This window comes from Sclerotinia sclerotiorum, genomic scaffold, assembly GCF_000146945.2.
Source record: "Sclerotinia sclerotiorum 1980 UF-70 scaffold_18 genomic scaffold, whole genome shotgun sequence".
Lineage (NCBI taxonomy): Eukaryota > Fungi > Ascomycota > Leotiomycetes > Helotiales > Sclerotiniaceae > Sclerotinia > Sclerotinia sclerotiorum.
Genome location: NW_001820818.1, coordinates 130,877 through 143,712, shown reverse-complemented (window position 1 = coordinate 143,712; position 12,836 = coordinate 130,877). Strand labels below are relative to the sequence as shown.

Genomic DNA, 12,836 nt, shown 5'->3' with positions numbered 1-12,836 from the left:
TGGGTGTAACTGTTGGTTAGATGTGAGAGTGAAGAAAGCGAAAAGGGAAGAGAAAAATGGAAAGTCGAAGGAAGAAAAAGAACGAGGCTGGAAGATGGACAGGTTTTGTATAGCGTCAATGATGGTGAATGAAGGGAATAGAAGAGAAAAGATGGGATGACGAGCTACTTGGAGGGGCTTGCTTCGGTTGGGCTGATTTGGGTATCGGGAATTGGCTCGTGAAGAGGTGGTAAGGTGGTAAAAGGTGGTAAAAGGTGGTAAAAAGGTGGTAAGGGTGGTAAAATGTGGTAAGGGTGGTAAGGGTGGTAAGAGTAGTAAGGTTCGTGAATCAATCCCAGTGGATGCCCAGGTGGATGCCCAGCTTGGATGAATGGATGGTGAGGTCTTTTATTCCGGTGAGTAAGAGTCAAGGTGGGGAGCGGCTATGAGATCTTATTTATTAGGTGGGCTGTAATAAATTTTCCTTGAGTTTCTTCAATTTTGGTGATCTAGAAGTGTAAAACGATAAGAAGCGATACAAAGCTGAAAATTTGTTGGTGGGGGATCCTGCATATGAGAATTTCAATGTATTGGAGTCGTGGTCGTGATATATTTTGGTTGTCAATACTTTGCTGTCATAGGCTGAAAAAGAGAGAAGATCATGGAATTAGGTATCCTTTTTCTTTTCTCTTTTCTCTTTTCTCCTCTCTTCTTTTCCCTTTTTCTTCTTCTCTGCTTCTCTCTTTTCCCGTTATATGAAATATGAAAACTGGTAGATTTCCTATTTCATTTAATTGGTTGGCGATGAAGAAAAAGAGCGAAAAAAGTTGATTTAAAGTATTTGAATTCTTGGACTGGATAATAATCAAACAATCGGGATATCAAGGTCTTTCGTGAGTCGTGAATTATTTTGGTGATAGCGTTACTCGGTCGAATTCAAGTCTGATGTAATGGTGCAGACAGATATCCACTCACGACTGGCTGATACTTTTTGGAGTGGGATGGGATGTAAAATCGAAAATAAGGTTAGGGTAAATGATCCGATGAAGAAAATTATAAAGGAAATTCGTATAAACTCGTGATATCGTGATATCGTGAATAATAATCCCAAGAATAAAATAATAAGAGGTCGGTTGGTAAGAAAGTTTAATATAGGTGGAGTGTAAGGTTATTCCTGGACTTTAGATGTTGGGTTGAATATGATCGTTTGAGCCCAAGTTTCTAATATAGGTAATAAATATGGTTCGCTGGGGAAAGAGGAAGAGGAAGAGGAAGAGGAAGAGCATGAGCATGAGAATTTCAAAAGAAAAGAAAGGGTCATGAAGTTAAAGCGATTAAATAAGAGCTTGAAGTCACATAGAAAGAGTTTTTAAGTTTTGTTCGCTGTAGTAATAGGGTCAAGTAAAGACTCGGAATGGGGTCTGTTGGTCACTAACAGCGGCGGCTCTGGTTCCTGGCTAAAAGGGTCGATGTAAAGGTCTACTGAACCGCCCTCCAAAGCGTCCTTCATCAGTGTTGTCCAAATCCAAAAATATCTAAAATAGAAGAATAATTCATGTTCCAGTTCCAACCAAGGTGTGGAATCGTTGATTTGAGGGGCTCGAATGGGGCTGCGCTTGAAAACCGAATTAGGTGAACATAATTGCCGCCAGCATCATATGCATTGAAGATATTGCCCTATTCGGATTGTGGGTAAATCCTACAAGAACACTTGTTAAGTTTCTTCTTGCATGATCATTCCTTCATTAGTGAGCAAAGCGTTTCAGTCGATAGCTTGTTGGTAGTAAAGACAGAAAACAGAGGCTGAGCTTCTCTGTAGACTCATGAAGCTTTTGTTGATCTTGCGACCTGGGCACTCCCGCAGCGGACCATCCGTTACACTGACTTGAGACTTGAAACTTGTACGAAGGAGTGGAGTACAAAAGGTCTGATGGTTGGTTACTCAAGCCGCCGGGGTATTGTGAAATGTTCCCTCTTTACAAACATAAGCCACAAACCATAGCCTACTTGTAATTTCAATTCGTCGACAGCATTGCATCAGAGTCATAGATGCGGATTGTTGCCTTCCTAGGTGAGAATTTGGTCTGTACTGTATCCAACAGTAAGAGTTTACCATCTAGGTACAACTAATGTGACATATTTGAGTGACTCGTCCATTGACTCTTGAGTCGTATGCCTCTTCCTCTCTCGTGTCATGTTCTTGTGATACCGAAATGTGATGATGTATTCAGGTGGGGCCTAGAAGTCGAACATTCGGTTCATCCGATTGCTGACCACGAGGAAGGACGAACCAGATGAGAGTCAACAATACTTGCTTTAAGAGTCATTGTTTGAATTGAAATATTTATCCTCCCAAGTTTGAAAATGCCCATTCATTAGAAAAGGGCAGGGACTTGAGAGCCATTCACGCTTCATAGACATACGATTCCTCCGTACGCCTGTCGCCTAGGCTTACTTTTCTTCCAATGTGACTTTCTAGCTTCAGAATCCGCCAGTCGGAATTTGATGATGACTAAGTATACCGAATCAGTAAGTGCTACATAACATCGAATGAAATCGGCAGGTGTAAGGCGAGATGATGGTTATTGGAGGACGTGAGGCTCCGTCAATATATCTGGAGCCCATGCCAGCGGTAACCTGGGCTGCAGTAAAGCATAGAAAGCTGATATCTTGGAACTGTGGGAAGAAAAGGATACTTGCTGTAGAGACTGCATACAGTTCTTCGGGGTAATTTGGAGAAGGAAAAGATATGCAGAGGTGTATATGTGAAGTACGAGATTAGACACAACTCCCCGAGAAATAGAAGGTTGACCAGTATGGAGGCAGCGTACCACACTTATCGAGACTAGAGCTGGATAACCTTACGTGAGTAGTAGCTTAGTTCAATTGTAGGGCCACCGGGATTGGTTGTTGTATTGCAAACCCCGGGATGGAAGCTATAAGGCTGTCCCTCTTTTGTAAGTCCTACAAACGCGGAAGATCAATTGCATAATAAAGCTGGGCGAGATTCAATCCATGAACTGTAACGTAGGATAGACTCGGGGATTTTGAATGGACGAAACACGTATTGAGGAATTCGTTAAAGTCTTGGATTGTGATATATGGACCAATTTGGATGTATTGTGCTACCCATTTGTAGATATTGTAAGATCTTAAAATGCCTAGGTGGGCCGTGTTTCTAGGTCTCATACGAGTAATGACAACCAAGTGTTCAAGGTTAAGCAACCGTAAATACTGATCTGGGATTTTATTTTGGTGTGTAATTTATCTAACACGTTGAGTCCATCGTCATGGCAGTTGTGATGTGATATGATAGAGAAAAACAAACCTAATCCCAAATGATCCCAAATCTCCCTCCTCATCTTCCTCTTCTTCTCCACAATAACCTTAGAACCTTTTCTTATCAGGACTGATTAGACTGATCCGGCAATTGGGGTGGGCTCTTGTTTATCGATAAGAAATGTTCCTGCGTTTTACGCGGGGGAATTAAATGAACTAAACCCAAAGAAGTAACGGGAACGAGCTACTGCGGCTGGAGGCAAGTTATTAAATTCCCCAAGGGCAATACCTACCTACCTCCTTGGTACAGAGTAGTACGCGCTCACTCATATTCACGCGCATTCGCCTTATGTCATCGAGCTTTCTTTTCATCTTGAACTCATCAATCCTTTCCAACCATTTTCCTTCTACTTCACTTTGACCTCCCTATCTGTTCTTCTTAACTAATGTTCTTTCATTTTGTAACCTTGTATTACATGTTATAAAAACATACGTGGGAACACGTATGGTCTCGCGGGTAAACGCATAGGGAGGATACTTACCAACAATTTTCAGAGCCTTGTGGTGCAGTGCTGCACTTTCAATAATTCCCCGGCACATTAGGCCATCTCTCTACTCACCATGTCACAGCAATCTCCATCGGCTGCCGACCACTCCAATGCAATTGCAAATCTCAATGAAGAAATCAATTTCCAAACAGTTTTGTTAATTTCCTTGGACGATTCTGCAGAAGATCAATCATCGCGCAAAGCGGAAATTGAGGCTGAGATTGTCAGTCTTCAAGAACAACTCAAAAACCTCTCGAGCATTCAAGCCGCCTTACCCACACACACCCGAGCACCTTCTATTTCGCATAATACCTCGAATGGACGTCCGTCTGGTATAAGTCATTCAAGGATGGACAACACATATGGGCGGGGAAGTAATGGAGGCTATCAACGTTAGTTTCGTCCGATTCTTTTACTTTTGGCACAAGGCTATGGCGGCCAATTCACTCACACTTTTCATTCACCTCCAAATTTTCCTCTACTAGCGTGGAGAATGTCTTGTTTTATTATATTACGCTTTCCCATGCCCCATTTTCAAGTCAATCTGACAATCAGTGTTAACCTTCGCTACAGTCAAAGAAGAAGGCGAGTCAATGGGGTCGTTATCCTCCACAGCTTCGACACCTGGTTCTGGAGTATCGATGGGTGAATGTTCCGGTTCAACTCGAGTTGACCTACCTACTCGAAAGCGCAGTCATAGCAAGCATCTAGATGCATTTGCACCATTTGAAGAAACCAAATCTCGTCGAACAACACCGAGTCCTTTTGCAACAGGTGTAACAACTCCTTCGGGAAGCTCAGGGTATGGATATACTGCATCTGGTGATGGCTACTTTGACTTCACTATGTCTGTCTCTCACTCATTAGTCAATAATGAAACTCTGAATTTTCTGTTGTATCTAAAATAACAAGCAGAATGTATATACTAACACGTTAAATTTTTAGGGATGATGAAATAATCTTTGACCCTTCCTACGCCATACTCCAGAGACAGGAAGAACAAAGATTACAGCAGGAGAGAAAAGATGCAGAGCTTGCTAGTACCCTTGCAAACTCAAATAAATTTGTCTCAGGCTCTCCAATCACTAGCTCGAAGCCTTCGGCCTTCAGTAAAATGCTGGGAGTTCATTCACAAGCTTCTACCTGTCGTGAGAATCAGACAACTAAGCCCTCCCCTATGTCAAATGTCTATGGTTCCCACGCGAGAAGCCTTCCTTGGAAAATGGCCCTCAATCCCGGTTTTAAAGCCGAGCCACAAACATCAACTTCCTCTCAACCTTTAGCATTCTCTAGCACAGGCTTTAGCGGAGCTAGAGGTAAACACCAGGAAGGGGTTAATAATACCACGAACCCTAATTCTACATCAATGCAAACATCAAAGATGCCTGGTGCCTATATTGAAGAATCCGCTAGTGATTCGGACGTTGAGATTATTGACCCTTCGGCATTTAAAGATAATGGTCGACAGAGAGCACAGAGAGCCACAGCTTTGAAGACAGCGAACGCTTATAGTCATCAAGGTTCAATTTATTCACCGAGCACCCACGCTTTAGGAGAGAGAGCTCTCAGTCACCCAGAAACTAGCCGGCAGAATTATCTACACGAAAACAGTCGTGGATTATCTGGCTGGGCAGTAAGCTCTGCTAATGGAATGAATAATTCTTTGCCCACGTGGGTGAGGCTTGGAATTCAAAATGCTCCCAACAATATGAATACTACACAGCCAGCATTCTCTATGAATACTAAACCCTCAACCGCCACGCTCAACAGTTCAGGTAGCTCTGGCGTGCAAGGCTTTGGTCGCCCTAGTACCACGATGGCTCGTCATGATCAATTGCACTCTCTTCCAGGAAATGATTTTGCAGGACCATTCCCTGGAAATATGCATTCTGTGCATTCGCGTGCCAATATGCATAGGGTAAGTTCGGGACTCACTGTCGACTCTTTACCAGAATATGGCATGGGTAAAACTAATCTCAACTCCGTGCAACACGGCATGGCGGGTAACATGGGCGAATTTTCAGACTTTAGGCCGGATTTTGGTCTTTCCAATCGGTCCTCATCCACCGATGGTATGACGGATCAAATGGATCACGTCATCAACGATCCGAGAAAAACAGAAAAGGAGATCAAAGACTTGTTGGAGAACATCAAAGCTGAGATTGAAATTCCGCTGGAGAGTCGAGAGGGAACCCCTGAAGGATTAAGATATCCCTTGGTAGTTTAGCCATCATTGGAGTCTGTTAGGAATTCTTGCTAACTTGAGATTAGTATGAGCACCAAAAAATTGCTTTGACATGGTTGAAACAAATGGAAGAGGGTACTAACAAGGGAGGGATTTTAGCAGACGATATGGGTCTAGGCAAAACAATCAGTACTTTGTCACTCATATTGTCACGACCATCAGCCGACCGTGCTTGCAAGGTATGTCGTTTGGCAAAACATCATGGCCATTTGCTGATAACATTTAGACTACACTAATAGCTGCGCCTGTTGCGCTTCTCCGTCAATGGGGTAGCGAGATAGATTCGAAAACATTGCCGGCCCACAAACCCAGCGTCTACATGGCCCATGGAAACAGCAAGAAAGTGACCTGGGATGACCTTCGACAGTATGATGTAGTCCTAACAACTTATGGAACTCTGGGTGCGGAATATACTCGCCTTTTAAAGTTCGAAGAGGAATGCAAGCAGGAGGGAATTGTCGACCCGGACGCGAAACAAATGGCTAAAGACTTTCCTTTTTTGGGTCCGAAGAGCAGATTCTATCGTGTGATCCTCGACGAAGCACAATGCATCAAAAATAAAAGCACCAAAGCAGCGTCTTCGGCTTGTAGATTAAGAGCCCTGACTAGGTTTTGCCTCACCGGCACACCGATGATGAACAACATTACGGAACTTTATTCGTTAATCAAATTTTTGCGTATACGACCTTACAACATTTGGCACTCCTTTGTCAAAGTACGTATAAGGCCTGGTCCGCAAACCGGAGTATTTTGTTAACAGTGATAGGATTTCGGCTGTCTTTCGAAGGGAAGTTACTCAGATGAACATATTCAAATAACCATGCAACGCCTACAAGGTGTTTTGAAGGCAATTCTCCTCCGAAGGACGAAGAAATCCGAGATTGATGGGAAACCTATTATTGTCTTACCACCAAAAGTCGAAGAAATTGATCATGTTGTTTTTAGCAAAGATGAGTGGGAGTTCTACGAATCTCTCAGGGACAAGACCCAGCTTCAATTCAATAAGTACAGAAAGGCTGGAACGGTTGGGAAGAATTACTCAAATATCCTGGTCTTGCTACTTCGCCTTAGACAATGCTGCTGCCACCCTCATTTGATTATTGATCTCGAAGCAGCAGCCGGCTCGGCAGAGCTCACAGAGGATCAGATGATTGAACGTGCCTTAGCCCTCGAATCAGATGTGGTGTCGAGACTCCTTGCTGCAGATGGGTTCGAAGTAAGTTGATTGGTGTTCATCTTGAAATGTCTTAGCTAACATCTCAAGTGCAATATATGCTACGATGCAACCCCAAATCCCAGCATCATCATCCCTTGTGGGCATGACAACTGCCACGATTGCTTGATGTTGATATCCGAGCAGGCGAAGCAAGAAGCGCAAGGCAATGACGAAGGTCGCGCCACAGTCAAATGTCCAAGTTGCCGTGGAAAGCTTGACATGGCAAATCTTATTGACTACAGAACTTTCAAGAAGGCACATATGCCACCGGTTGAGCTCGAGAGAGAAGAGAATGTCGATAACGTCAGCGAACTTAGTGATGTAAGCACCGATAGTGACAGCGACACGGACTCTGACTCTGATGTCGATACTAAACTTGATGATGTTGACGAAAATGGCAACCTGGACGGTTTCGTTGTGCCTGATGATGTCGAAGATGATGAGGCTGAGCAAGGTGATGATGAAACTGATGATCTTGACGATCTTGAATTGGACGTTCTCAAATCCAAGCCAAAGTCGGAGTCCAAAACCAAATCTAAGAACAAAGAGAAGAGAAATAAAGGTAAAAAGGTCGGAAAGCAGAAGCAGCATCTTTCGATAGCAATGATGAAGAAAGAGGCTTCCAGATCGATTGCAGGTCACAAGAAGTACATGAGATATCTTCGAAAGAACTGGCAATCGTCAGCCAAAGTCGATAAATGCGTGGAACTTCTCGAGAGATTTCAAACAGAAGGCGAGAAGACGATCATCTTCAGCCAATTTGTCACCTTTCTCGATCTTCTTCAGGTGCCAATTGGAGAAAAGGGTTGGAAATGCGAGCGTTATGATGGTAGCATCAATGCAAAACGCAGAGACGATGCAATCAAGCAATTCACGAACAAACCTGATTGTAATATCATGCTCATTTCTCTCAAAGCCGGTAACGCGGGGCTCAATCTTGTCGCCGCATCTCGAGTTATTATCCTGGACCCTTTCTGGAATCCATTCATTGAAATGCAAGCAGTAGACCGTGCTCATCGCATTGGGCAAATGAAACCCGTTCAGGTCCATCGAATTTTGATACAGGATACAGTCGAAGATCGTATTATGGCGTTGCAAAAGCAGAAGAAGGAGTTGGTGGAGTCTGCGCTCGATGAGGGTGCTATGAAGACCGTTGGGAGACTGGATGAGAGGCAATTGGCTTTTCTTTTCGGTGTCTGAGCCAACTGAGGATTCTCCTTTGACTCCGATACGTGCTTGATTGCTTTTTCGAAATGGATGTATAATAGTTATGAGGCGTCTTGTGAAGCTCATGATCACGATTGGCTGGTCCTCTCTCTTTTCACGAATTGGCATAGCGAGCAGAACCAAAGCAAGGCAAAATTTTGGGATTAAATGGAATGTTCAAATACACCGGGTGGGGGAAATATGGTCCGCTTTCATTTTTTTGCTTCTCTCTCGCCAATTTCGATACCCTATCACCATGGCGTTCGCAAATGGGTCTGGATGGATGGATAGATGGATAGATGAATTTACGATGAAACACGAGCAATGGCATGTTAAGATGGCATGTTGGTATTATTTTCCGTTTTTTTACACCACTTTAATTTCTTTAATCTTGTTGCAGAAGTTGTTCACAAACAATTGTAGGAGAATGGATAGTGATGGAGCTGCGGAGCTGTAGAGTTAGGAAACTGGGCATACAAGATAATATAGATATAGATGCAGATTTGAGAAATTGCATAGATATCTAGATTTTCCGGGTATCGAGGAAAGTATCCTGAGATGGGGAGAAAAAGGGAGATATGTACCTATCTACATGTATGTGCATAATGCTGTGGCATAATAAATGATAAATGATGGTAAGAATAGATTGATCAGCTAGGATTTCTATTATTGACTTTCTTGGTTTTCTTGATGTGATGTGTTGTGACGGGATGTAAAACCAAACTATCCAGCCAAGTAGTCCCCATGACCAAGACAAATTGACAAGCCGAGGAAATTAACGCCTGCCTTCTGGAATGTCCTGGTGATTTATTTATATGATATGATATGTTTGTATGTATTTATGTATTTACATATATATACATATATACATACATATATACATACATATATACATACATATATACATACATATATAGGTATGGTAGGGTAGGGTAGGGTAGGGTATATTGTATGCCTCCATTCATCTATCCATCTATTCGTTCATTCATGCATACAGCTCGTGAGCGCCTCATCTAGTCAGCTACTACAAGATGCGCCAAGGACACAGCTCAGAAGTATAGTATTTCTCAAGGTAATGGATCAAAAACACCCTCACACACCCCCCGGGTCCCCATCCCTCCCAACAAGCGATGAGAGTCTGGTCTGATTTTGCTTCTCACGACCTCATCCGCTGTGTTGTTCTGCGCATAGGCTTCAAGTCGCATAGGTGCAACTAATTGTTTATGAAGCGGGAGCGCAGAAGTGGAAATTTCGCCGAATACCATAACGATATTTAAGGTAGTTAGTTGGATGAGCTATTTTCCTGAGTGGCCGATGCGATGATATGGAAATGCAACGTGACTGTTGTTGCGCCGCGTGGCGACGCGAATTTGGTGCCCTCTTCCCAATGTCCATGCCCCCCTGCCGATGCTGATGCTAACACCGATTATGGTTACCATGTAGTTCAGGTTCGATTTTGCTTGTAAATCTTCCAGAAGTTTAGTATACTGTAATTGTCTCACAAAGACGAGGGGAAAGTTAAATATTTAGTCATCTAAATGCCACTCCCCCACGTACATATATATATGATGCTCAGATGAAGGAATACGAAAGTCCCAATGCGCCAAATATAGATGTTACCAAAACCGTAAAATCTACTTTTGCCATTGGAACCGCAAAAGATCTTCTAGGACTTGGTGTTGCAGTGGCGGTAAAAAGGCCCGTGAGAATTTCTGTAGTTGTTGTGACTGATGCCGTTCTAGCACTTCCAGAGCTTGCTACTGTTATTGTACTCGTAGGAGCACTGTAATCCGAGGAATCACTATAAAGTACCCCATCGATAATCGCACCCTTTCCGGCAATGATCATATCCCTCTCCTCTTCCGTGCATGTTTCAGGGATGCTACGGAGGTAGCATGTATTTGTCGGGGATGCTGGGAGACTTGTGGTGTGGGTGGCATTGAGAGGACCAGTGGTATTGTACACTGATGAGTCGATCGTTTCTCCCGTTGAAACAGAGGTGCCCATTATGATTCGAGCAAAGACCTGGAAGGCGGTCTCGGGTTGGTAGGCTGGGATGCTGTGACCTGCATCGTAAATGCGACTGAAGGAGAGATTTCCAAACTGTCGGACAACACCGCCAATATAAGAAGTGTTGGTTATGATGGGAGCGTAGCCAGCAGATGGGAACTTCGAAGCATATTCTGAAGAAGCCTGTTTTGCAACAGCCAAGGATATGGCTTCACCACCAAACCAATTGCAAATGTAATCACGGTCCCCATACATCAATCCAACATGAATTCCAGATTTCACAAGCGCAGCTATTTCTGGTACGTAAGATTTGCGCTCATAGTCTCCGGTGGATGTAAAAGCAGAAACGACTTGAAAATTTGTCTCGGTGTAATTGACTGGTGAGCCAATAGCAGATTGAAATTCGGCTGAATTGAGGTATTCGAGGTATGTGCTGGGTGGAAATGAATCGGGTAAATTATGAGAAATATCATAAACACTCCTTCCAGCGTCATAATATGGTTCCATCACATTCGTTACACAACTGTTATACGCATTGGAACAAGCACTGTTAACACTTGAAACATTACCCTTATTTGTAGGATCCTGACTTTCCACAGCGGTTCGACATTGAGTGATCAAATCCTTGCAGCCACCAGAAGCATAGAAGTTTGCAGTCGCCAGTTTCGCCCTTGTTGGATTGATGGCACTGAGACCAAAGGTATTATTGACTGCAAAGTCGGGATAGTAAGGGGCTTGAATTAGGTCATCCACACAACCATTAATTATTCCAAGTGATTTGAGTTTAATATCAATAGTTTTGCTTTGGGATATGGTGCCGTTCGCGCGCTTCGCATTCTGCTCTTCCCAGAGCGTCGCAAAAGCTGGTCCATACTTTCCGCCATAACTCTCCGCGAACAAATGAATATTCATAGCAGATTTATTATTCGGAGCATACTGTGGAAATGCTCCAAGAAATCCTTGAAGCATGTGCCATATAGCCATTCCCGCTATGTGGGTAGTATTGGCTGTATTGTTCACATTCAAAGAGCTGAATGTTCCATTTAAAAAGGTATCTGCGGGCTGCGAGTTCGGACGGGTTTGCTGTGGAGTATAAAGATCTGTTGTAAGAAGGTCGAGGGAGCAATTAGTAGGCGTATCGTATGAAAATCCGACTTGATTCGGCTGCAGGTGTATACGTCAGCTTAGAGAACTGGATGTAGCGCATGCATGAAATGATAGAACAGCAGTGTTTAATCGATGCTCTCATAGACAGTTCAGAGCGTACCATAGCTATCAGAATGTAACTAATGGCTCTGTGCTCCAATCAACACCAAATATCTCGACTGGCACAGGAAATCCTCGAGATATGTGCGTTGAATTAATCAAAAGATATAGAGATGAAGTCAAAATGTTGCATACCTGATCAATATATAACATGTTAGACCCTCTGTCCCAACCCCAATCCCTAGCCTCCGTCGCAAACTTTCCCTGGGCGACATTGATAACCTCACAAGGACCATTCTCGTTGAAAAGTCCAATCATCGAGCTGGAGCCTGGCCCGCCATTTAACCATATAGTAAGTTGATCTGTGGGATCTCTCGCGGAGATAAACCAAAAGAATGTATTTGTCGCATAGCTTCCCGGTATATTAACCCAACCTGTATATTGTTCTTGAGAATCGAAGACTGTTTGGCAGGTGCCCGCTGGTGGTGTTTTGTAAGAAATGGTGATGTTCCCATCGACTGGGGAAGTTATTCTAGTAAGGTTTGAAATAGGTGGATATTGAGCGAATGTGATGGGCAGAAGCACCGAAAGAAAGAAAGAGTAAAGCATTATGGCACACTCATATTTCGACCAAAGATCAGAGGAAAGAGAATGGAAGTGCGATTAAATGAAATTCTCAAATTGAAGTTGTTGATCCTATGAGAATCCTGTGAGAATCCTACGAGGAAAAGCATTGGCTTGGCCCCAAGCGACGTCTTCATGCAAGGGTCGTAAAGCTGCTGTGTCTCATATCGTTTTTGTTTCCTTGTACTTTTCGAGGGGATTTTATGGTTCATCGACGATCCCTTATTAAGTTTTCGAAAGGTGTACGTGATGTACCGCGCGTACGACAATTCAGAGATGCGAGAAAGAAGCAGAAAAGATAGAGAGTATAAAAAGTGGTAAGATAGATAAATTCTCAATGTCAAACCTGCGCGCATTCTTCCTTAAAATTCCTTCAACCAACAACTTGTCGCGCCAGTTACAACTTTGATTCTTTATTTAGCTTCACTTCCCGCCCCCTCCTCCTTAACGGCTGTACGAAATACTTGGTAATAACACTAAGAACTTTGTATGCAAACTAGTTATCGCTATTACTATTACGGAC

General features: G+C 43.3%; 3 protein-coding genes across 3 annotated transcripts; 1 reads left to right on the top strand and 2 right to left on the bottom strand.

Annotated features, from left to right (window-relative positions):
• Window positions 1-1,921: 1,921 nt before the first annotated feature.
• SS1G_11384 (predicted protein) lies at window positions 1,922-3,630 on the bottom strand (the record flags this gene model as incomplete). Its single annotated transcript, XM_001587342.1, has 5 exons — window positions 1,922-2,068; window positions 2,403-2,491; window positions 2,845-2,915; window positions 3,308-3,365; window positions 3,552-3,630. The coding sequence occupies 5 exons, from the start codon at window positions 3,628-3,630 to the stop codon at window positions 1,922-1,924; spliced, it is 444 nt and encodes a 147-aa protein (XP_001587392.1).
• Window positions 3,631-3,879: 249 nt separating this feature from the next.
• On the top strand, window positions 3,880-8,467 carry SS1G_11383 (hypothetical protein; the record flags this gene model as incomplete). The annotated part of the gene is made up of 8 exons (XM_001587341.1): window positions 3,880-4,129; window positions 4,380-4,608; window positions 4,752-5,439; window positions 5,530-6,024; window positions 6,078-6,230; window positions 6,278-6,766; window positions 6,818-7,267; window positions 7,316-8,467. The coding sequence occupies 8 exons, from the start codon at window positions 3,880-3,882 to the stop codon at window positions 8,465-8,467; spliced, it is 3,906 nt and encodes a 1,301-aa protein (XP_001587391.1).
• Window positions 8,468-10,045: 1,578 nt separating this feature from the next.
• Window positions 10,046-12,298, bottom strand: SS1G_11382 (hypothetical protein; the record flags this gene model as incomplete). Its single annotated transcript, XM_001587340.1, has 2 exons — window positions 10,046-11,647; window positions 11,885-12,298. 2 exons carry the CDS (start codon window positions 12,296-12,298, stop codon window positions 10,046-10,048), a joined length of 2,016 nt encoding a protein of 671 aa, XP_001587390.1.
• Window positions 12,299-12,836: the final 538 nt, after the last annotated feature.